The 22,442-nt window shown below is 45.3% G+C and overlaps 1 protein-coding gene across 6 annotated transcripts in view; it reads right to left on the reverse strand.

Moving 5' to 3' along the window:
- Nucleotides 1-22,442, reverse strand: part of LOC119163118 (XK-related protein 6) — a 177,315-nt gene that overhangs the window by 16,288 nt on the left and 138,585 nt on the right. For 4 of the 6 annotated variants that reach the window (XM_075874188.1, XM_075874185.1, XM_075874186.1 and 1 more), the window contains one exon: nt 21,464-21,556. The exons of 1 other annotated variant lie outside the window; for it this stretch is intronic. In XM_075874188.1, coding sequence (XP_075730303.1) covers nt 21,464-21,556 — 93 coding nt within the window. Of the gene's footprint in view, nt 1-4,837; nt 4,937-21,463; nt 21,557-22,442 lie in introns of those variants that run through there. One more of the 6 variants, XM_075874184.1, reaches the window with a different exon arrangement.

Below are 22,442 nucleotides of genomic sequence, written 5' to 3' on the forward strand. Positions count from 1 at the left end.
AGCGTTGATTACTTTTTCTTCAATTGACATCATGATGGCCTAGATCATCCGTTCTCGTTGAAAAAATTAAATAGCGCACTTCCAACGTGCCGACAGAGCACAGCAGCTGGTCCTGATGGGACAACATATGCAGCATTAAAAAACCTGGGTCCTGTGGCCACAAATACTTTGTTGAAGATATTTATTGATGTATGGAAAACAGCGTGCCTTCCATTCTGCTGGAAACTTGCAAGAGTGTTCCTGATTCTGAAACCCGAAAAAACACCTCTATCCATAGATTCTTTCCGTCCTGTCAGTCTGACTAGCTGTCTTTGTGAACTTATGAAAAAAATGATTGACGCAAACCTTCAGTGGTCGGTAGAATGTATAAACGTGCTTTCAGAAAATATGGCAGGCTTTCGTGAACGCCGCTGCACCATGGATGCCATTATAGACATTGTAACTAATGTAGATCACGGAATAAGCTGTGGAAGAATCGTCGTTGCAGTGTTTCTAGACAAAAAACGAGAATTTAAACCACCAGCCGTGCTCATGTACTACACGGCCTCATTCAACTGGGAATAGTTGGCAGAACACTAAGATAGATTGCAGAGTTTATAAGAGACAGAAAAATTTTCATTGACACAGCTGACGTCAAAGCAAAGCACATGAGGTTGGTGAAGGAGTTCCACATGGTAGTGTACAAAGCCTATTTTTATTTAATTACATTATGGTTGAATTATCCCATATCTTATCTACTAGTTTGAAATATTCTCTATATGCAAACGATCTTTGTATTTGGGCATCAGACACGAGCATTCAAGCAGTTTAGTAAAAACTTCAACATGGCCTGACAGTATTCAATGACTATTTTTAAGAGCAGAGGCATGATTCTTTCTCGTCAGAAAACATTTGTACTTCCATTCACAAGAAAATGCCTTAAAATTTTGTGTTTCAGGTAGACTCTCAGCGCTTACAACTCGTGCGACAGCACAAATTTCTAGGGGTTTATTTTAGACAGATGTCCGCCTTGGGCTCTAGAGATAAAATCATTAGAGTACAAAGTCAACTCCACAATCTATATAATACGTCGACTGACCGGAGCGAGATGGGGTAGTTCATGTTCTTTATTGTGTGTATATTCAGCAATCATTTGACAAAGAACAGATTATTTGTCCAGTTTTACATAGAATATCACATAAATCATTGGAGAGGATGTAATGATTGTTGGCTAAAAGCCTTCGTATATGTCTTGGTGTACCACGAGCGTCCAGCAGTGCTTTTTGCGGAATCTCGTCAACCGACTTTCCATGCTATGAGATTTACAGAAACTTGGCGGCATTATCTTTGGTTTGCAACTCAACACGCTAATCATCCCCTATGCGAAGCTATACACAAGAGATCACCTGCAAGAATATATAAAACTATAGCAGACTTGATGAGTTTACTGCCTAAGCACGAATACTGGCCTCCATGTGTATCCCACCCACAATGGCGGCTCTCTGTTTCATACGTTACAACTTCAATTCTGGGATTAAATTCTAAATACAATATGCCTAAAATTGTAATAAAGCATCTAAATTTAACACACCTTTATACCAAATATGAAGACTATAATAACGTGTACACCAACGGATTATGTCTGAATCAAAGCTCCACGTCGATATCCTTTGTACCTTCATACCAAGCGAGAAAAGCTTTTACACTCAGCGATTTCAAAACATCCACAACAGCAGAACTCTATGCAGTACTTAGTGCTTTTCGCTTCATATGTTTACAGCCAGGTCCACTTCAACAGGTAATCACTGACTCACAGTCCTCATTAGTTTCTTGAAAAAGAATCAGCTTGGCCAACAAAGCTAGCGAACTCGCATACGAAATACAGAAGACGTACGCTATACCAAAAGATTTAAACGACCCCTTAATCTTACAGTGGGTGCCAAGCCACTGTAGAATCACAGGAAACGACATAGCTGATCACATGGCACATGCCGCACGTCAAGAAAATAATATATCATTGCTACCTTTATCGATGAGCGATGCACGATGTCTAATAACTAAGCTGAGATGTCAACTGTCTACGGAAACCTGGTTCAAAAATGGCGTGCAAAACCCTCAGTCGTATAACATTGTTCCCGGTAGAGATTTTAGTATTCCGGCAAAGGTTAGCCGTTCGGTAAAAACAGTCATCAATAGGCTTCTACTCTGTATAGCCTACAAGAAGGCCTTCTTGCATTGATTATAGAAAGCTGGCAGTCCTACCTGCTCATGTAGTGAAGCTCAAGAAAACGTGGAGCACATTCTTCTGCATTGTAAAAATTATGACGTACCTTGAAAGAACATTTTACAAAGACTCAACGTTTTCGATAAGCAACCTTCATGAATTGCAAAAATCTTGAATTTGTGGCCAAAAGGAAACCTACAAGCCACTGGAGCGCGTGCAGTCGTTAACTTTGTGGAGGAATGAGAAATAGCTCAAAAAATTTAAAGAAACTGTAATTAACAGTTAAACGGTATATATCAAAACAGTATATTCGTGTTTAACTATAATATTACGGGGGAAACCGTTCTGAAAACAGTTCAGTATTTAAGCGACAAGATTACCCTAGGCATTTTATTGAACTTTCATGTTTTGTGTGGATACATATATTGGCGTGTTTACTTGTGTTTTAGAGGCGAAGCTCCTTAGGGCGTGGGCTGTTCGTCCCCTGTAGCCTGTATGTAGCCACCTCTAGTTTAGTTCTTGCAGTGTTCACTAGATGGCGGTACGGTCCCCTGTATGTAGCCACCTCTAGTTTAGTTCTTGCAGTGTTCACTAGATGGCGATACCGTCTCCTGTATGTAGCCACCTCTCGTTTAGTTCTTGTAGTGTTTACTAGATGGTGGTACTTGTAGCTGATGATGAAAAGATGCAAGATGTTATAAACTAGAAAGCGGTACTTGTAGTTGATGAAAGACGCGAGATCCTATAAAATAGGAATGATGTCACATATGGCGCGTGTCATTGGTTGAAGGCAATCGTTCGATTTAGTGCGGCGACGTACGCTAGGGGGAGCGATGTAATAAAATCGAGTGGGCAAAATGTACAGAGGATTCATGGTTTACCAGGTTTACCTCCGGAGCTTCGCCCACTCATCATCATTCACTTCGTGGATATGGTGGAATTTTTTTTACAAAGTTTGTCTGGTGTGGACACATTTCTACGTAGTGTGGGCACATTTCTGTGTGGTGTGGACACTCAGTATTCAAAAACGTGAACTCATTGTGTGAGCGTTGTGCTATGTATGTCTGTATTGCCCCGTGCTTGCTACAAAACATTTGATGTTGACTTTAGTGCAAGAAAAAAAGAGTAGCTTGCGCCACCCATTGGCACCGACCTCTCTTTATATACGTTTATTTAAAAAAAACAGCAAAAAACGAGAACTGCACTTATGTGCATACCAGAAAGTATACATTTAAAAACTGAACGTTTAAACACACGCTTCTATACTCAGCCTACTTCTCTGCTAAAGTTGTTTTATTTATATTTATTTATTTTTTTGCAATACTGTCAGTCTCGTGTTGAGACCATTGCAGGTGAGCGTGTCATTACACAAATAGAAGTTTCATTACAAAGTATATAAACAAATACTGCACTTTTAAAGAAGAGAGTCTTTCTTGGGGACCTTTGACGCAAAACATTTGGTCTGTCTGTCTGTCTGTCTGTCTGTCTGTCTGTCTGTCTGTCTGTCTGTTTGTTTGTCTGTCTGTCAGTCTGCCTGCCTGCCTGCCTGCCTGCCTGCCTGCCTGCCTGCCTGCCTGCCTGCCTGCCTGTCTGTCTGTCTGTCTGTCTGTCTGTCTGTCTGTCTGTACAATAGTCTGATTGTCCGTCCTTAACGGCAGTGATGCCATTTTGGGAGCCAATTTTTTCCTCTCACGCGTAAACAAAAATCCCTAGGATTTCTTAGAACTTTGTGGAGAGTAGTTTTTGAAGACGTGGGTGTGTTTTTACTATGGAAAAAAAAAATTCAAAGTACACTTTCAATATATTAGGGTGCATTAGTGTGGAAACGTTCACTAAAATTGCCGTGCTGAAGGTGAAAACAGTCGCAGTGCAAATTTCAAAGCCTAAAACATACTGTAAATTTATGAAATCACAAAGGTAAAGTGGTCATCACATTGAGGGAGGGGGGAGAGGAAACTACATGTAGTATCAAAGTATTTTACTCAAATTACTGACAAAGAAGCAACCATTCCGTCTACACACAACCATACAGTATTTCAAGAAACAGTACATATATTACAAAGCATTTCATATAGGCCGAATATGAGATAAAATATTAAATAATTTAAGAACACTGCTAGATGTGCGATTCGGAATAAGAAAATTTAATACTGCGGTAAAGTGCACTTGCTATAGCGTTCACGTGACCAATTAATATTATTTACATTAATGATATTAATAACCAGAAGGAGCATGTAAAGCGCAGTGCATGAAATATTCCGCCGAGCAAGCAAAAAATTCATAAATTCTCTTATCTGCAATTTTTCCTGTTGTTACTATTTTGCAATTGTGACAATTTGTAACGATCCTGCAGAAAATGCTTGGTGGTGTTCAAATAAAACATGAGGTGGTGCACACTCACATAACTTATAAACAATGTTTTAAAAAACGTACTGAAGCTTTTTTCTGATATCTGATACAGGATATTGTGAGAAAAATAGTTTAACCATGAAAGCATATTCTGCTACTTGGGAGTTCTTCCATCGCCACCTGCTTATTGGTTGCGAAAAGATATGTTTATTAGAAATGGTAACGGCCGGATATTTGTTTCCAATATATCTTTGCAGTCTTCCCGCAGCCACTTTCTTTTTCACCTGTGCAAATAACCGCTTACGTGCAGCCTACTGCTTCGGCCGCACTTTTCTCAAAAACTTCAACCTTTCCCCAGTGCAGGGTAGCGAACCGGTTGTGTGTCTGGAAGAACGCTAACATCATCTTAATACATAAGAAAGGAGATGACAAGGACTTGAAGAATTACAGGCCGATCAGCTTGCTCTCTGTAGTATACGAGCTATTTACAAAGGTAATTGCTAGCAGAGTAAAGAAAACATTAGAATTCAATCAACCAAAGGAACAAGCAGGATTTAGAACAGGCTACTCAAAAATTGACCACATTCATACTATCAATCAGGTAATAGAGAAATGCTCAGAGCATAACCAACCACTATACATAGCCTTCATAGATTACAAGAAGGCGTTTGATTCAGTAGAAATATCATCCGTCATGCAGACACTGCGGAATCAGGGGGTAGATGAAATATATATAAACATTCTGGAAGAAATCCACAGGGGATCAACTGCTACCATAGTGCTTCATAAAGAAAGCAACAGAATACCAATAAAGAAGGGTGTAAGGCAGGGGGACACAATCTCCCCAATGCTATTCACTGCGTGCTTACAGGACGTTTTCAGAAGCCTAGAATGGGAACAGTTAGGGATAAGCGTTAATGGAGAGTACCTCAGTAACCTGCGCTTCGCCGATGACATTGCATTGCTGAGTAACTCAGGGGACGAATTGCAACTCATGATTACGGAGTTAGACAAGGAGAGCAGAAAGGTGGGTCTTAAAATTAATCTGCAGAAAACGAAAGTAATGTACAACAACCTCGGAAAGGAGCAGCGCTTTGCGATAGGTAATAGTGCACTTGAAGTTGTAAAAGACTATGTCTACTTAGGGCAGGTAATAACCGCAGAGCCTAACCACGAGATTGAAGTAACTAGAAGAATAAGAATGGGGTGGAGCACATTCGGCAGGCACTCTCAAATTATGACAAGTAGATTGCCACTGTTCCTCAAGAGGAACGTATATAACAGCTGTATCTTGCCGGTACTTAGCTACGGAGCGGAAACCTGGAGACTCACAAAGAGGCTTCAACTTAAATTGAGGACGACGCAGCGAGCAATAGAAAGAAAAATGGTAGGTGTAACCTTAAGAGACAAGAAGAGAGCAGAGTGGATTAGGGGACAAACGGGAGGTAAGGATATCATAGCTGCAATAAAGAAGAGGAAATGGACATGGGCCGGGCATGTAGCACGTAGACAGGATAACCGCTGGTCATTAAGGGTCACCAACTGGATTCCCAGAGAAGGGAAGCGGGGTAGGGGGGTACAGAAGGCTAGGTGGGCAGATGAGATTAAGAAGTTTGCGGGTATAAATTGGCAACAGCAAGCACAGGACCGGGTTAACTGGCGGAACATGGGAGAGGCCTTTGTCCTGCAGTGGACGTAGACAGGCTGCTGCTGATGATGATGATGTCTGTCTGGTTAACCTCCCTGCCTTTTCTTGCATCTTTATCTCTCTCTCTCTCTCTCTTTCTTCACAAAAACGTTGGTTACCTTGGCGACGCCAATGTTAATGAAACTTGTGGGCGGAGCCACATAGCTCCACAGGGCAGCTCACTAGCAACGTGAACAGATTGGCAAAGAAGAGTAACCGTTAAAAATTTGCTCGTATGTGCATGCTACACCGCAAATGTTGGCGAAGGACGGTAGTCGTGCATCTGGGTAAAGTGAACAAAACGTTTAATATGTGTTCTGAGCAAATGAATCGGTGAATGTATGCTGGAGGCGCTGCGTAAGAGTGCCTCGAGCATGCAGCGGAGGCAAACTAGCGCAAGAAGTCTTGTCAAACGTGAGACATGAGCGATATCTGGCACTTCTCTTCGAAAACAAAGCGCGTGGCACGCGCCCGTCTCGGAGGTGTTAAGGTGTAGAACGCAAGGGGACGGGCAGGTGCCACCACCTGTCGCCTTATTAAAGCGTTGAAAATACTTGTATTATTGTGCAAGCGCTGCATGGTCAGCGCAGCGTGATAAACGCTACAGTTTTTAGAATTACTTGTGTAGGCCTTTTCTAGTAAAAGGCCCATATACAGAATTTTGACGTGCTGTTATGGTGCCTGAAATATGAGCAATAATTGCTTTTTATATGATAATCGCACGAGTATGAGCGCTGATCTTTGAGCAATATTGGTGGGCGCTGCGGTTGGAGTCTGCCACTTAAGGTATCATCCAGTGCCCATTAAGGTACGGTTAAAGGTGGACAAACAGACAAAGGGACAGGCAGACAGACTGAAGTTTTTGCGTCGAAGCTCCCCAAGAAAGACTATCGTCGTTAAAAAAACAACAAACCAAAAAGAACGCCGTGGGCGAAAGGCGAGAAATAGCACTTTTTCTTTCGTTCTTTCGAACAAACGCCGTCGAACACGGATGCCACAGAATAAACCGCAATGAAGTGGGGGGAGAGGAGAGCGCTGAGACAGTGTTGGGGGCGGTGACCGGCCCTGTCAATGGGTAGTGCCATGCCCAGTTGCACCTATCGGTACTGCTACTGCGCTTGGCACAGCGTTTTGGGGTTAGTGTAGAGGGGATGTAAAGGAGAAAAGGTTAAAAGAAGAACAATAAAGAGGTTGTGGGCGGAAGGTTTCTCCTTTCATCAGCTTGCTTCCCATGAAAGCGAAAAATTTCTCGACATAATGACAAATTTTCCCTTTCCCTTAAGTACAACCAAAATCCCCTAGATCTAGGGAAATGTCCCCAAAGTTGACAGCTTTGCTTAACGGTACCATAAACGGCACCAGACAATACCCTATAAAGCCGGCCTCATCCACCGCTTCCACCAATATTGCTCAAAACTCAGCGTTCATACTTCTGTGATTGTCATTTAAAAATCAATTATTGCGCGTATCTGAGGCACTATAACAAGATGTCAATATTCTGTATGTGTGTCCTTCACTAGAAAAATTGTACATAAGTAATTCTAAGGACTGTAGCGTTTGTTGTAAATAAAAGAGAATGAAGGGGTGGCGGGCACGAGCCACGGGCGCTGGCTCACTTAGTTGATCCCTTGACTTCCAACGCAGCCAAACGATCGGGCCCAGATCTGCTGTTTTGTTTCTCGCACTTCGTTCTGTGCTGAAACCCACCCGGTCATCTGGCCCTCGACTTCCACAATGAACCAACTCTTAGTAGGGCACAGCTTCTATCAGAGAGCCACCAGAAAGGACATTTCTATGCTCGATGCCCTTTTGGCCGACTCAACGACGACCACTTTCAGGCTCCAGGAGCTCCTTGCAATTATCATCACGAAACACCTTCATCTAATGAACCTGCAAAGAAAAATATTAGCTTAGATTCACTAAGAAGTCTTCGAAGCGGACCTGATCACAGCCAGCGACATTGAGGACAAAGTTTTTTGCGCTCAAGGGATAGCTCACCACGCAAGCAAGTCATGGTCGCCAACCCCACCAGCATCAGCTGCCGTCACTACCACTGCACTCCGTAAGCCTCTCGCATTCACGTCGACCCCCGCCGTGACGTTGTCTGTTATCCGCCTTTCGACCCCTCGCGCCTCGACATCTAAGCAGACTGCTACTTCGTGTTCGTTTGGTTTTCGACTCCTTTCGCTTCGATGTCGGAGCAGGCCGCAAGCTCACCTTCCACCGGTCTTCGACTTCTCTCGCTTCGACATCGCAGAAAGCCAAGACTCCACAGTCAATGGCAGGGTCTACCCCTCTCGTCTCGAGGTCGCCGAAGACAGTGATTTCATTTTCGTCCGGTCTGTCGGCTCATTTCACCTCAATGTCGCAGCAGGCCGCGGCGTCACTTTTGACTGGCTTCACGACCCCTCTCGTACGGACATCGCAGCAGGCCATGACTTCGCTTGTGACCAGCCTCATGGCTATTCTCGATTTCTCGTCGCCCAAGGCTGCGACTTCGCTTTCGAAGACCCTCACGACTTCAACGCCAACTACAACTCTATCAAGTTTTGGGTACACGCTGAAAAACCCATCGTTTTCCTCGTGATACATTGCGCTTCTGTACAACGAATTATCACTAGGTACGTCATAGAGAGTTTGATCGCAAATGAAAACCCGAGATTCACCCTGTCCATAAACTACAAGGACCCGGATTTCTGATGGCCAGGACTACAGCTTGCGAAAATAGTCCCACTTCCCGGATCAAGAAAGCAAACGCATAAACTATCCGTCACGCGGAACCATGAACTTCACCGACATGGCTCGTGTACAACACGCGAAGACCTATATACGTCTTGTCCCACGCACGCCTTAGACGTGATCCTGGCGTAGGGTTTCCAATTCGTCTCATCTGAAGCCCAAGGAAGTCGACGATCGAGAGTGCGAGCGGAAGCGCTGCTACGAGCCACATTCAACCAAGTCATGGACCCAATTTTGTCTACAAGGCCGCTGAACATCACAGTGTTAAGACAGTTATTGGCGTACACTAGGCGATGATGCACGACAGTGACAGTCAATGCGGAAGGCCGACTCTCTGAAGAAGCTGCTCTTCTTCTCACGAAGAGGGCGACCCACTAGAAGGCGATGAAGAGGACGATACACTCTTTGAAGGCTTCGTCACAACTACCCCGGGTACAAAAAGGGAGCCGCCTGGCAACCTAAGCTGGTTACTATGAGCGGGTCATAGTAGGCCTTGAGGCGCTCTACGTTGACAATCTCGTGCCATCGACAGCGCATGTCTGAAGATGGTCAGATGGGTTCGATCAAGTAGTTTACGGGGAAAGTGCATTCGACGAAACGGAAGGGCCTTCGTATTTCGGTAAAAGTTTTGAAGATGGGCCAGTTGCAGTGGTAGGAATCAAGAGCCAGACGCGTGCTCCAAGGAGGGACGTGGGCGCAGTATTGCTTGCGTCAGTGCGAATGCTTTTTATTGCGCTTGATCGCGCGCAGTAAAGGTCTTCGCAAGCTCTCGACACTCTTCAGCAAGGTTGGCTGTAGCAGAAATAGGTGCACACTCAGACAGATCTGGCTTGTACGGAAGTATCGTGTCGATGGTGTCCGACGGGTGCCTTCTATATAATAAAAAACACTGTAAACAGAAATAGGCCGAGATCGGAGTAAATGACCTTGTCCTCCAGCGCACGCCCCGATGGGAGTTTTATAAACACCTCCGTTGGGAGTAAAAAATTTACTGCCCATCAGTAGGGGGTTTTTGCATGGTGCCAGGGGGGTTTTTATTTACATCCATTGGGGAGCTTTTTCAGGTCAGTATGGGAGTAAATTTTTTGCATCGACAAAGAAAAAATTACGTCAGCAGCCGTACCATGCGGGAGCGTAACTTTAATTACATAACATTTAATGCGCACAACAATGATTACAGTACACAAACATTATCACAATGTTCACGTTATATCACAACTCTCGCACTCACTACAGCTTGCCACACGCAGTACACACCTACCATATAGTCACCGGGTGTATATATATGCACCACATTTTTACCTCCCATGAAGCCCTGGTGAAAGCCTGTTTTCGCTATTACTTAGGCAAGAAATACGCACGGCGTAAGTATGAACTTGCGGTGGTCTGATGTAAGCACTTCAACACACGTGCCTTTTACCCTAAGCCTGCCTAATATTTATTATTGTTTTTTACTATAGCGAAAAAGTTTCATCAGTTGATGCTCTGTCGTACGGGCTGAATTTGCATTAGCAGTACTGTTTGTGGACCCGTAAAATGCACGGAATCATACACAAAGTGCGCGCGGCCTTGAATGCACACATTAACGAGGCACATTTAGCAGCTCCAGCGATGAACCGAGGTAGACCGCCGCTACCGCGTTCGACGACTAGGCCTCACTCACGAGTATGGCGCGGTGATTCGATGAATGAGAGGTGGCGAACACAAAATGCTTGCTGATGTGCAGTTTACGTCTCGTTTTTCCCATGCACAGAAATAGGTGTCCGCTATCCACGCAGTTTAAGCTACGGAGCGATAGACTTAAACGAATGAGATGGTTCGCAGTCGCTGTTCCAGTTGCTCGCATGCATTGCATGTATAGCTCGCAGAGCTCGCCACGGCGACCGGTGCGCAGTGCGAGCTCGATACGATGCCGGCTTGATACTGACGCCATAGCGAGGCCTTCCTACCGCTTAGATGTTGCAGCCGGTGAAATACCGGTGACACTCCGAGAAGCCACTATTGGCGGAGACGGGGCGAGCGCGTCGCCGGCGCAACTCTCAGACCGGTTACCGGCCAGCCTGCCGTAGTCGAGCGAAGCCTACTTCGAACCGCTTTGAAGTTTTACGGTGCAATCGCTGACGATCGTACTCCGCCTCGTGCGGCGCTCGCCTTGTAGTTAGTCATTGACAGCTGCGGTCGCAAGGCGCAGAAGACTGTTATACACCCCAGCAGCCTTCATTTTTTGTGAAACATATTCTTTACATCGCCGGTGGTAGCTGCTAGCTCGTAGCGCTTTCCGCGCTCGCCGGCGTGCAGTGCAAGCTCGATACAATGCCGGCTTGATACCGACGGCATAGCGAGGCCTTTTTACAACTTAGATGTTACAGCTGGTGAAATACCGGTGACACTCCGAGAAGCCACTATCGGCGGAGACAGGACGAGCGCGTCGCCGGCGCAACTCTCAGACCGGTTGCCGGCCAGCCTGCCGTAGTCGAGCGAAGCCTACTTCAGACCACTTCGAAGTTTCTGCAGGTGAAACTCCAGGAGCAGCCGCTGACGATCGTAACAGCTTACTTTTGCTACCATTATTTTATTCTTCGAAGTTTTTTGTTACTCGGCCTTTTAAAGCGCGGCATTCACGACGTTTCGTTGAGGAATCGGACCGATGTGCAGCGTGGTTTAATGGTGCTAAATATTTTGAAATGTTCCCAGTAAATACCAACCGGTCGTCTCGTCGCTATTCTTCGCTGCACTTAATTTTTGGTTGCCTGTTGACAGATGCTTACACGGTTAGCCACACAAAGCACATGTGTTTCACACCGACGTGGAAACATATGCCCGTACACACACACACACACACACACACACACACACACACACACACACACACACACACACACACACACACGCCCCGCCGCGGTGGTCTAGTGGCTAAGGTACTCGGCTGCTGACCCGCAGGTCGCGGGTTCGATTCCCGGCTGCGGCGGCTGCATTTCCGATGGAGGCGGAAATGTTGTAGGCCCGTGTGCTCAGATTTGGGCGCACGTTAAAGAACCCCAGGTGGTCTAAATTTCTGGAACCCTCCACTACGGCGTCTCTCTTAATCATATGGTGGTTTTGGGACGTTAAACCCCACAAATCAATCACACACACACACACACACACACACACACACACGTAGCCCAAAGAGTGTTTTTAAAGCTCCCATAGTGAGTTTGTAACCACGTGACCTGAAACTCCTTGGGGAGTTTAACAAGGTCATGTCGTTCATAAACTCTGTGATTAAGGAAGGGGCGTTTTACGATAACATGTGCCGAGTTCACTCTCTACCAGCAAGCAAATAATTGGGGCAGGGGAGTTTTGTGGGCTCATGTGCTGGAGAAACTTCCATCTCGGCTAACTTTTGCTTACAGTGAAGGGTGGAAAACTCTAGTGCTCCAAGGTGTGGTATTATATGCGTAGATGACGAAGGGTTACATGACATCCCAATTTGTGTTATGAGCGGCAACGTACTTGGAGAGCATGTTGCCGAGCGTACTGTTGAAGCGTTCGGTGAGGCCATTCATCTGTGGATGGTAAGTAGCAGTTTTGCAGTGAACAACGTTGCACTCCTTGAAAAGGGCTTCAACAACTTCGAACAGCAACAAGGCCTCATTCACTGAGAAGTTCGTGGGCTGGACCGTGTGGCAGCATGAATCACTGGAGCAGGAAGAAGGCCACATTACTCGCTGTAGCCACAGGGCGAGTGGCCGTTTCGGCGCATCGCGTGAGGTGGTTCACAGCTACGATGGCCCAGTGGTTACCAGCCGATGTTAGTAGAAGTGGCCCATACAAATTTATGCCAACACGCCCAAAGGGCCTGGAAGGGCAAATTAGAGGTTGCAGAGCTACCGGTGACCGATGCGTTGAACTTTTGCGGCGCTGACACTCTATGCAGAAGCGAACAAATTTCTGCACGTAGCGGTGCATTCCCGCCAAAAGTACCATTGGCGAATGCGGTAGTAAGTCTTCAATACCCCGGAGTGTAGACATTGGGGATCAGAATAAAAGAATTCGCATATGTCAGAGTGCAGACTGTAGGGTATGACTTGTAGCCACTGGTGGCCGTCACCACTGTAATTACGCTGGTGGGGGAGGTCGTCACGAACGGCGAAGTGGTGGACTTGACGACGCAACGTGTGAGTGGATGGAGTGGATGGATCAGTCAGCAAGTCTATCAGTGAGGCAATCCATTTATCCTTGCGCTGCTCAGTATCAATGGTATCAATGCTAACGGAAGAAACGGTAAGGTGAGACGCTGAGTTGTGGGCATTGTTGTCAGGCAAAGGAGAACACGACAGGGCGTCGGCGTCGGCATGTTGCCTTCCATTGAGGTACACCACGCGGATGTCGTAGGGTCGCAGGTGAAGTACCCACTGGGCAAGATGCCGTGAGGGATCTTTCAATGACAACCAGCATAGTGGGGGATCAATAATGAAGACTATAAATGGGTGACCATATAAATAAGGTATGAACTTTGAAAGGATCCAGATGATTGCCAGACATTCTTTCTCAGTGACGGTGCAATTAGACTCGGTTTTTGTAAGCGTACTGTTTGCGTACGCCACGACATATTCCGGGAACTCCGGTTTGCGCTGCGCAAGGACAGCACCGAGGGTGCACCAGTGGCGTCCATGCGTACCTCTGTAGAGGCCGTAGGGTCACAGTGGCGGTGTATGGGAGGTGAAGTCAAAAATAACATAGCGCTGTGAAAGTGTCGTCGCACTGTGATCATCCCGAATGGAGAGGCCCGTTACTACCGAGGAGCTTTGTCAGCGGCGATATGATGGTCGCAAAGTTTCGAATGAACCACCGAAAGTAGGAGCACAGTCCTACGAAACTGCGCAGTTCCTTGACGGATGTCGGCTTAGGGAACTCGGTCACGGCCCGAAGCTTGGCTGGATCAGGAAGAATTCTGTCCTTGGACACAATTTAGCCGAGTATTGTCAGCTGTCCAGCTGCAAATCGGCTCTTTAGGTTTAGTTGCAGACTGGCGTCTCTCAGACGCGTTAAAACATGCCGCAGGGGTTGAAGATGCGTGGAGAAGTCCGGAGCGAAAACGACAACGTCATCGAGGTAGCACAGGCACGTGTGCCAGTTCAGATCATGCAGAACGGTATCCATCATGTGCTCAAAGGTGGCGGGTGCATTGCACGGCCCAAACGGCATGATGTTGAATTCGTGCAAGCCGTCAAGGGTGACAAAAGCGATCTTCGATCGAGCGTCTTCAGCCATAAGTACTTGCCAGTACCATGAGCGCAAATTGAGAGATGAAAAGAATTCTGCTCCTTGCAAGCTGACAATCGCGTCTTCTACCCACGACAGTGGGTACACCTTCTTACGAGTGATCCTATTGCGGCGTCAGTAGTCCACACAGAACCGCACAAAACCATCCTTCTTCGCAGCGAAAACCACAGGAGACGCACAGGAGTTCTTAGAAAGTCGAATAACATCGCGGAGAAGCACGTCGTCGTCTTGCTCGTTCATTATACAGCGTTCTGTGGGAGATACGCGATATGGATGTTGCCACAGTGGTGATTGTGCGCCTGTGTCGATGCGATGCTACACGGTGGATGTGTGGGAGAGAGAAGGTTGAGGGACATTGAAAGAAAAGCGGAATACTTCCAACAGGCCAGAAGCTGGAAACACTGGCCCAACCGAAGGTTGTCAGGAATGCAGGGACCGTATACATCAGCGGATAATGCAGCAGATTTAGAAACAGCGCTGAGGGTACTGGAACTTGAGCAGTGCGTGTCATCTGGTTGATCCATAGCTTGTGCATCTTCGATGGGTTCCACGCTGCCGAGACAATCTTCTCGCACCAACATAACAGTGTACTGGGATGAGTTCAGAACAAAAATAGTGGTGCTGCCATGAGTGAATTGCATGGTCACGAAAAAAAACCAGCAAGCCGGCTCTGTTGAAAACACGATGAGAGGCCGAGAGGAAAGCAGCGGTGTCGGAAAGACTTGCGCAGTAGACCAACACCGCCATGGACGAGTTTGCAGGCACTTGAGTGCCCTCTCTTACGAGTAGCGTGCTTGCAGCAGATGAACTGTCGACCGGCGGGCGTCGTAAAAGACAATTGTGTGGGCGCTATTTCTGCTGGTGCGCAATGACTGACGGCGTCGTGGCGGGAGATTAAAACCCATCTTAGAATGACGTCGTGAGAGCATGCGGGAATTATGGTGAATTCGACGGCATACATCACGTCCTGAATCATGAGGCGAGCTGTGCACATCGCTGTAGGTTGAATGCTTTGGACGCTGGCTGTACGGAGGCAAAGCCCGGAAAGTGGCGTGGTCATTTTGCGCAGTAATCAGCTAAGTTTTGCGTCCATCACGGATACTGCGGCTCCTGTATTTACAAGGCCAGATGGACGAACACCATCCACAAGCACGTCTATAACGTTCGATGGGCTTCCCTGAGGGCTTCCACAGTTCGACAGCGTCGCAGCCCTTGCCTGGTGGACTGCAACGACTTGTTTTTTTTGGTCGCCTTCTAGTGGACGTGGCCGCATCGGTGACAGTGAGTGACATCATGAAGATAGTGAACGGCGGGTAGACGGAGCTGGGCGGGACTGGGGTGGTCATATTAGGAGCTTCTAGATAGGCTGGGAAAGTTGAAGGTGACCTGTGGTTGCTGCACACGATTGCAATAGCGTGCTACGTGACCGACGCAACCACAAGCAAAGCAGATGGGGCGAATGTCAGAAGTGTGCCATCGGTTCGCGTGTCCTATTCACGTCGCCGAAGGCGATGGGCGAGCCGCCTGCTGATATGACTGCAATGTGGGTGGCCCTCGGAGCACGTGGATGACGTCGGCGTATGTAGGCGGCCGAGTTTCTTTAAAGGCCTGGGGCCTTGCGATGGTTTCGGTGTAACTAAGGAGGCCAGCCACAGAATCAATGAAGGCGACGTGGCGACTACTCGTGCGTAGCTGAGTGGCGCTGATACAGGAGGCGGCTGGTAGTATTCACGAACGACCTACATGTTTTTTTGCTGAACGGCTCAGTGGAGGGGAGACAGACGTGTAGTTGATTTTTGTTGAGCATGTTGTGGGGAAGCGAAAGTTATTAAAGAGACCTGGCGGGCAACTTCCTCACGCCAACTTCCTCACGACTGAATTTCGGTGAGCCCGGTTGTGTGTTCAGGAAGCGCTGACAAGGTTGAGAGATCAGCGTCACGTAAAGGCGGTCGACAATTCATCAAGCGCTGCCACTGCAGATCCCCATAACTTTGGTTTAGTGCAATCACCTCTGCCACAGTACGAGGTTCCTTGGCCAGGAGCATGGTGAAGGCATCGCTGGCCATGCCATTCAGAACATGCGTGATTCTGTCAGCCTCTGACATGCTCGTGTCCACCCTACTGAAAAGTTCCGTATGAAATCTTACGCAAAACATATGGACTCCGTACGATTTCCTTATGAACTATACGGAAAAGATATGGATTTGTATGGAAACATACGGAAGTTGTATGGCACATACGGAAAACTTTTTAAGGAAATAAGGAAGGATACAGAAATTAGATGGAACATACAAAAAATTTTTTCTGGAAGATATGGAATGACACGGAAGTCATGTGGTATATACAAAAAGTTACTTACGGACAATATGGAAAGATGTGGAAATATGAAAAGCTTTACGGACTATACAGAAACATTCTTAAGGAAGTTATATGGAGCATACAGAACTTTCTTACAAAATATAGAAAAATAAGGAGTGCGATCAGACTAATGAGACTGGAGATGTTAATGTCACTAGACTCAAATGGCAGTCTGAGCTACGAATACCATTCGATCTGTGGTGGTGCTACACTGCAGCCAGAAAAAGTATTGTCATTGTGATTGTACGTGATGTCAATGTCGACAATTCAGAAAAAAATGGCCGCGAAAAATGAAGAAGGAAATTGTAGAGTGATAAAAAAGTGAAGATATACAAAAATAATTATACGCGTGCCAAAATTACGAGCACATAAACAAAAAAAAACTGCAGGACGAGCGCTCACTTGCAAAGCTTATTTCTTGAGTTATTCCTCTTACAGAACATGATAATTTGCTAAATCAATACGCATAGAAATTTTATATCGCAGAATAAACGATTATCATGAGCCAAGACGACCCGCTTAACCAGTATACACACAGCCGATAAAATAACCACAAGCAACACGGCGTGTGCGGCGTGACAAAAAAGAAACTAAATGGCAAAATGAACGTCTCAGGTCTATTCAGATTTTCTAGAACGCGAAATAACAGATGAACACCTGGTATCTTGTGGTGCGACCACACACATGTCGAGCTACTTGGTTATTAGATTTCATGCAAGTTATCAAGAGAGCAAATTTAAAATACAGATGCATGAAGCAAAATTGCCTCTCTGCTTTGCTTTGCGATAGGCAGTGAATCTTCATGCACATGATTAATGCCACTGTGAAGTACAGGGAAAAATGAATTGAAACAGAAAAAAAAGAAAAAGAAGACAGAAGAAAGGCAGGTAGCTCAACCAGGTTTATGATTTGCTGCCCTACCGCGCAGGTAGGGGTAGAGGGAGTGGTCAGAAAAATAATTATGAGAGCACGACTGATATGTACGGACACATAATGGTGCTTATCATTGATGCTCAGATGGTCGTGTATAGAGCTGGGTCGTTTTGAGATTTTCAAAAGCATTGTTTCAGACCACCATCAAGATTACGCTTCAATTGTAGTGCTATATAGACACAACTTATGGGCCAGCTTTAATGAATAGGAAGATTATAGATGAAACAAATGCAGCACAGTTGAAGCATCGATGTAGAACTGACGCGTCAAGAGAAGCTCGTGCGTCCTCACTTTATTGCGCTTTACATTGCTTTTATGCGTCCATGCAGCCATGATATATTTTAAATATATCATGGCTGCATGGACGCATACAAGCAATGTAAAGCGCAATAAAGTGAGGACGCACGAGGTTCTCTTGACGTGTCAGTTCTACATCGATGCTTCAACTGTGCTGCAAAGAAATTTACCCATTGTCTCTGTGTGCAACATTGTTTATTTCAAACTATCTATACGTATACCTTGAATTCCTACGGTGAGTGAAGCTACGTAGCGCTCCCTAACTCTTCCTTTTATTAAGGGCAATTTTTCAAACAATGAACATCATTCATTTTCTGTCTCTTGACTTCGTGCCCTCAATTCTTGATTTGGCTGGATCACAATTGTACAGCCCTTATTTTGGAGGAATCAAAAAACGTCAACCAAAATATATTTTAGAACTGCTTCTCGGTTAATATTGCCTTCCCTCAACTGCCACAGATTGTGCTGAGTCATAGAGTCATAGCAAGTCTCGCACATACCTAGGGCCTACCCTGAAGAAGAAGCTGGTGCGGCTGTGAAATGCTCAGTTTTTTTTTTCAAATAAATTTTTGGTTTGAGTTTTCTCACTTCTCGAGTCCCTTCACAATCAAGCAGACCCAATGTTTCCCTATAGTCCTTAATTTTGGTATATTATGAAATAAATAAAAAATGTAATAATGAAAATAAAAATACTAATAACTGTTGTGCAAAAAACACAGTCCCACATACGTACTTGAACGCAATATTACTTTTATTTTGTTTTAGTACCTAACGCATTAGAAAAAATAGCAGCACAATAAAAACATTGAAATAAAAATTAAGAAAAATTGATACTGAGTGGGATTCGAACCTGCGCCATTTAGTTGTGCTCGCGTACGTGAACTGAGTGCGTTAGCTTGCCATGCTATTCGCACTGGACAGAGCACGCGCATTTAAGGTATATATATATAGATAACTTTGCTGTTTACACGTTATGTGTTGGCATATTTGTGTACGCAGTAGGGTTGACAGGCGGGCTAGTTGGTACAAATTCATGATGGAATGATTGAAAGCGCAAGCCAACGGGACACAAGAGGAGAGACAAACAAGCGCTTGCTTGTCTCTCCTCTTGTGTCCCGTTGGTTTGCGCTTCCAATTATTTCATCATGAATATTTATGTACGATTTGCAATTGTATTCATTGTTGTGTGCATATGTTTTGTGATTGTATATACGTCACATGCTTTTCGCATGTCTTTCAAATATAAATTGCCGCCCCATCGCGGATGAAAACAAGTATTTTTACACCCACACACAAGCTTGAGCAGTGGAAGGTTGTTTCCCGGGGCTCTCTTGTGATTGAGTCAGCCACCACAGGAAATTAGAGTGATACGCCATTAATCCCTGCATCTAGCTGTATTCCACTTAGTAGCTCTATCGCTTGATGACAAATCGAGCGCGGGGCGCGACGCTATTTCGCACGACCATGCCTCGTGTAGCGGCGACATCTGCTGATTGCGCCGGCCGGCTTGCTTCGATTTGCTTCAGAGCAAAGAAATGTCATGGCTTGAAAGATCGCGTACTTCAATATGTCAAAATGTTACGGCTTTGTAGTCATCCTATGATTCATTGAGAATTGATAACTCTGATATGACTACTATATAGCTTAGCGTCGGCGACACGCACCAAACATAAAACTGCATTACGTCTGTCGTAGAAGCAGTAGGAGGCTGTCGTCTGCTAGAACAAGCAACAGAAGAAAGACCTGCGAAAATATTCATAATTTGTAACTTGTCTTTGAATAACCGTTTATCACTTTTAAAGCTATTTTGCCAGATAACATACATTTTTTTCAGTTTATAGCAGCGACAGATGTGTTTTTTATTTTCCTCACACAGATATCTAAGTCAAATTCATCCACAGCTAAAGCCACATGTTGCTTATCTTCTTTGTTTCCATGGGCATGCCGTTTCGGTGCGTCTCTCATGTGTTCACGCTGCTACACACGAGGACACGAAATGTTAAATTTACGCAAGGAAGCGCCGTTCCTAGTTCGTGTGATGTGCAAAGATTGCGCGCTATTCCCGCGGTTTTTCGAGTGCGAGTCGTCCAAGGAATCGGCAGGTTGTGCGGCGAAACGAAGGACTCCGAGGTGACGGCTGACGCCTGTGGTCGCTTCCCTCAGAACAGTGTGAAAGAAACTAAAGGTAAGGGGAACACTTTTTTATGTAGACTAAGTATGCGACTCAGTGCAAGTGTGTGTTGCCGCACTCGAACGAGGCGTCGTGAAACGGCAGCCTTACGCGCCTTTGCGAGTGCGGTTACCGATTCGCTTTGACAACGCTAATGCCAGCAGAGCCATGGTGCATCGGCGCGGCCTTGCTGGAGCTGATTCGCGACAACTGCGGCTACATGCATGTGTTTGGTGATCGATTTTTTTATATGTGCAATGTAGTGAGGAGTGCCATTTGATTGTAGTGTCATTTGATGCAAAGCAGCATTTTCTTCACGTTCGCGGGCGATACAATTTGTAACTTTGCTCGATTCACCTAGCCAACCGCCTAAGTGGGTTGATAAGCATACGTTCACAGTAGAGCGTTATTATGCCCCTAAACAGTGGCGTATGCTAGTTAAAAGATATAATGTGTGTGCCTAGTGTAGAGAGAGAGGTGTTCGTGCAATCTGTATGCGTACCTGCAAGACGCCTTTTCTTGTAATTAATAGTGTACCGATCAGCACCTACATTGTACGCCTGACTTTGAAGAAAACTTGCATGCACAATGTGAGATTTTGTAATCTGCCAGAGTTGCTTTTTATAAAATATTACGCTGCCAGCATGATCAAAATATGTTTTGCTGCTGTGTGGCAGGGGTGCGGTTATCACGCTGTTTTGTAGTTGCTGATGCAAGCACTTATAGTTTTGATGCGTTATTATTTCTCATCTAACTCATCAGGTGTTTGGCTGTTTCAGCACAAACAAGACAAAGAGAGAAGGAAAACGGGTAATGACAGGACCAGTGCTGACTTTTCTTTGCAGGGGAATACCCATGTTGGTGTACTTATTGTGACAGCCTTTCTGTGTTGCTTTTTTGCCCAATTTATGCAACAACATAGTTGTCAGCAATATGAGAGAGAACACTGAAATTAGCTTTTAAATATCATGGTGACTAAATGCCTAGTAATTCACAGCACAAAGTAAGAACAAAAGACATCAGTATGATCTTTGTGGGACGAGTACAGTCTGTCATCTAAAAACGTATTGTGCAAAATGTTGCCTAAGTAAGAAACCTCTCTATGTTTGCAAACAGTGGGACGTCACTTTGAGCACCATGCCAGCCATTCCCTTTCTTGGTGCAAGGACTGGTTAGAAAGGAAGTTGTTGGTGACGTTCCTGATAGCTCACTGAGATGTATGCTATTCTAAACTTGTAGCCTAATATATACGTAATCTTTTGTGCAGTTAAATCGCTGCATCTGACACCGACAATTTATTTGCATATTTACATTGCCCCCTTAGGACCTAACACACAAACTTGAAGTGTGCATTGTCACTTCATGAATATCGAGCGATAAAGGTACTGAGTATATGTGAAACAAGAATCTCTGCTTATTACATGAAGACATATGAGGTCTTCGATAAAACAAGTTATACCTTTATTGGGCTTGCATACTCGTCGGGGCGATGCTTACATGCAGCTTCAGCAAATGGCATCTTCCAGCCCGGTGACCAAGCAATTTTTTTTTTCTGCACAGAGCGCAAACACCGAGATGTACCCAATCGCAGATGATCGCGTCAAGTGCATATTTACTTTGACTGAAATGTCGAATCATGTTTTTCAACAACAAGTCGCTGCCACGAGTGCTAACGTCTTCGCAAACAAGACACATTGTTATTCATACTGCACACACCACACACAATATTCTCAGTTGAACCGATATTCTGAATACCTTTCAATGCACACTACATGCCGCAATCAACAGTGCACATTTTTGAAGACTATGCCGGTGATCCTTGCACAGGCCAACGTGTGTGTTCACTTCTTCAAGATAAACAGACAGCGTGGCAAATATTTTACCACACAGTTTACCACACAGCTAGATGTTTGCTGACACATACTGCAGCTAATGTCGACATTGTAATGCGAAGGGTAAGCTTTGAAAAATTAAAACTTGCCCCAAACACCGCATAACTATTTCGAGCTGAGCCACCAGCGGGAGTGTTTTTCCAGCCACACCTTTTATGTGTGCCAGTGACATCATGCTGTGACGTACCTCGGTAGAGGCCCATGGCTGCACACTTTATGGGAATGAGGGTCTTGTTAGAGAAAGCAGGCATTATTGATTTCGTAACTTATTCATTTCCAAGTGGACCTTCATTTACACGAGTTGTCTGAATGATATTTAGGCGAACTTCTGTGCAATAAATTATACAGTTGGCAGTCTGTGCTTGCCCCATACTGTTATTGGTGTTTTTGTTGTTACTTTGCACTGTTCATTACTGCTCACCTACAGAAACTAGCCTAGCTTGCCGCTGTTTTGGACAAGATGCAGCTGGCAAGTGCGGTAGTGTTCATAATTCTAAATGCTCTAGCAAAAATTATCGTTTCATATTCAGTTAGTTGCATTCACAT

This window comes from Rhipicephalus microplus, chromosome 9 (genome assembly GCF_043290135.1).
Source record: "Rhipicephalus microplus isolate Deutch F79 chromosome 9, USDA_Rmic, whole genome shotgun sequence".
NCBI classification, from domain to species: Eukaryota; Metazoa; Arthropoda; class Arachnida; order Ixodida; family Ixodidae; genus Rhipicephalus; species Rhipicephalus microplus.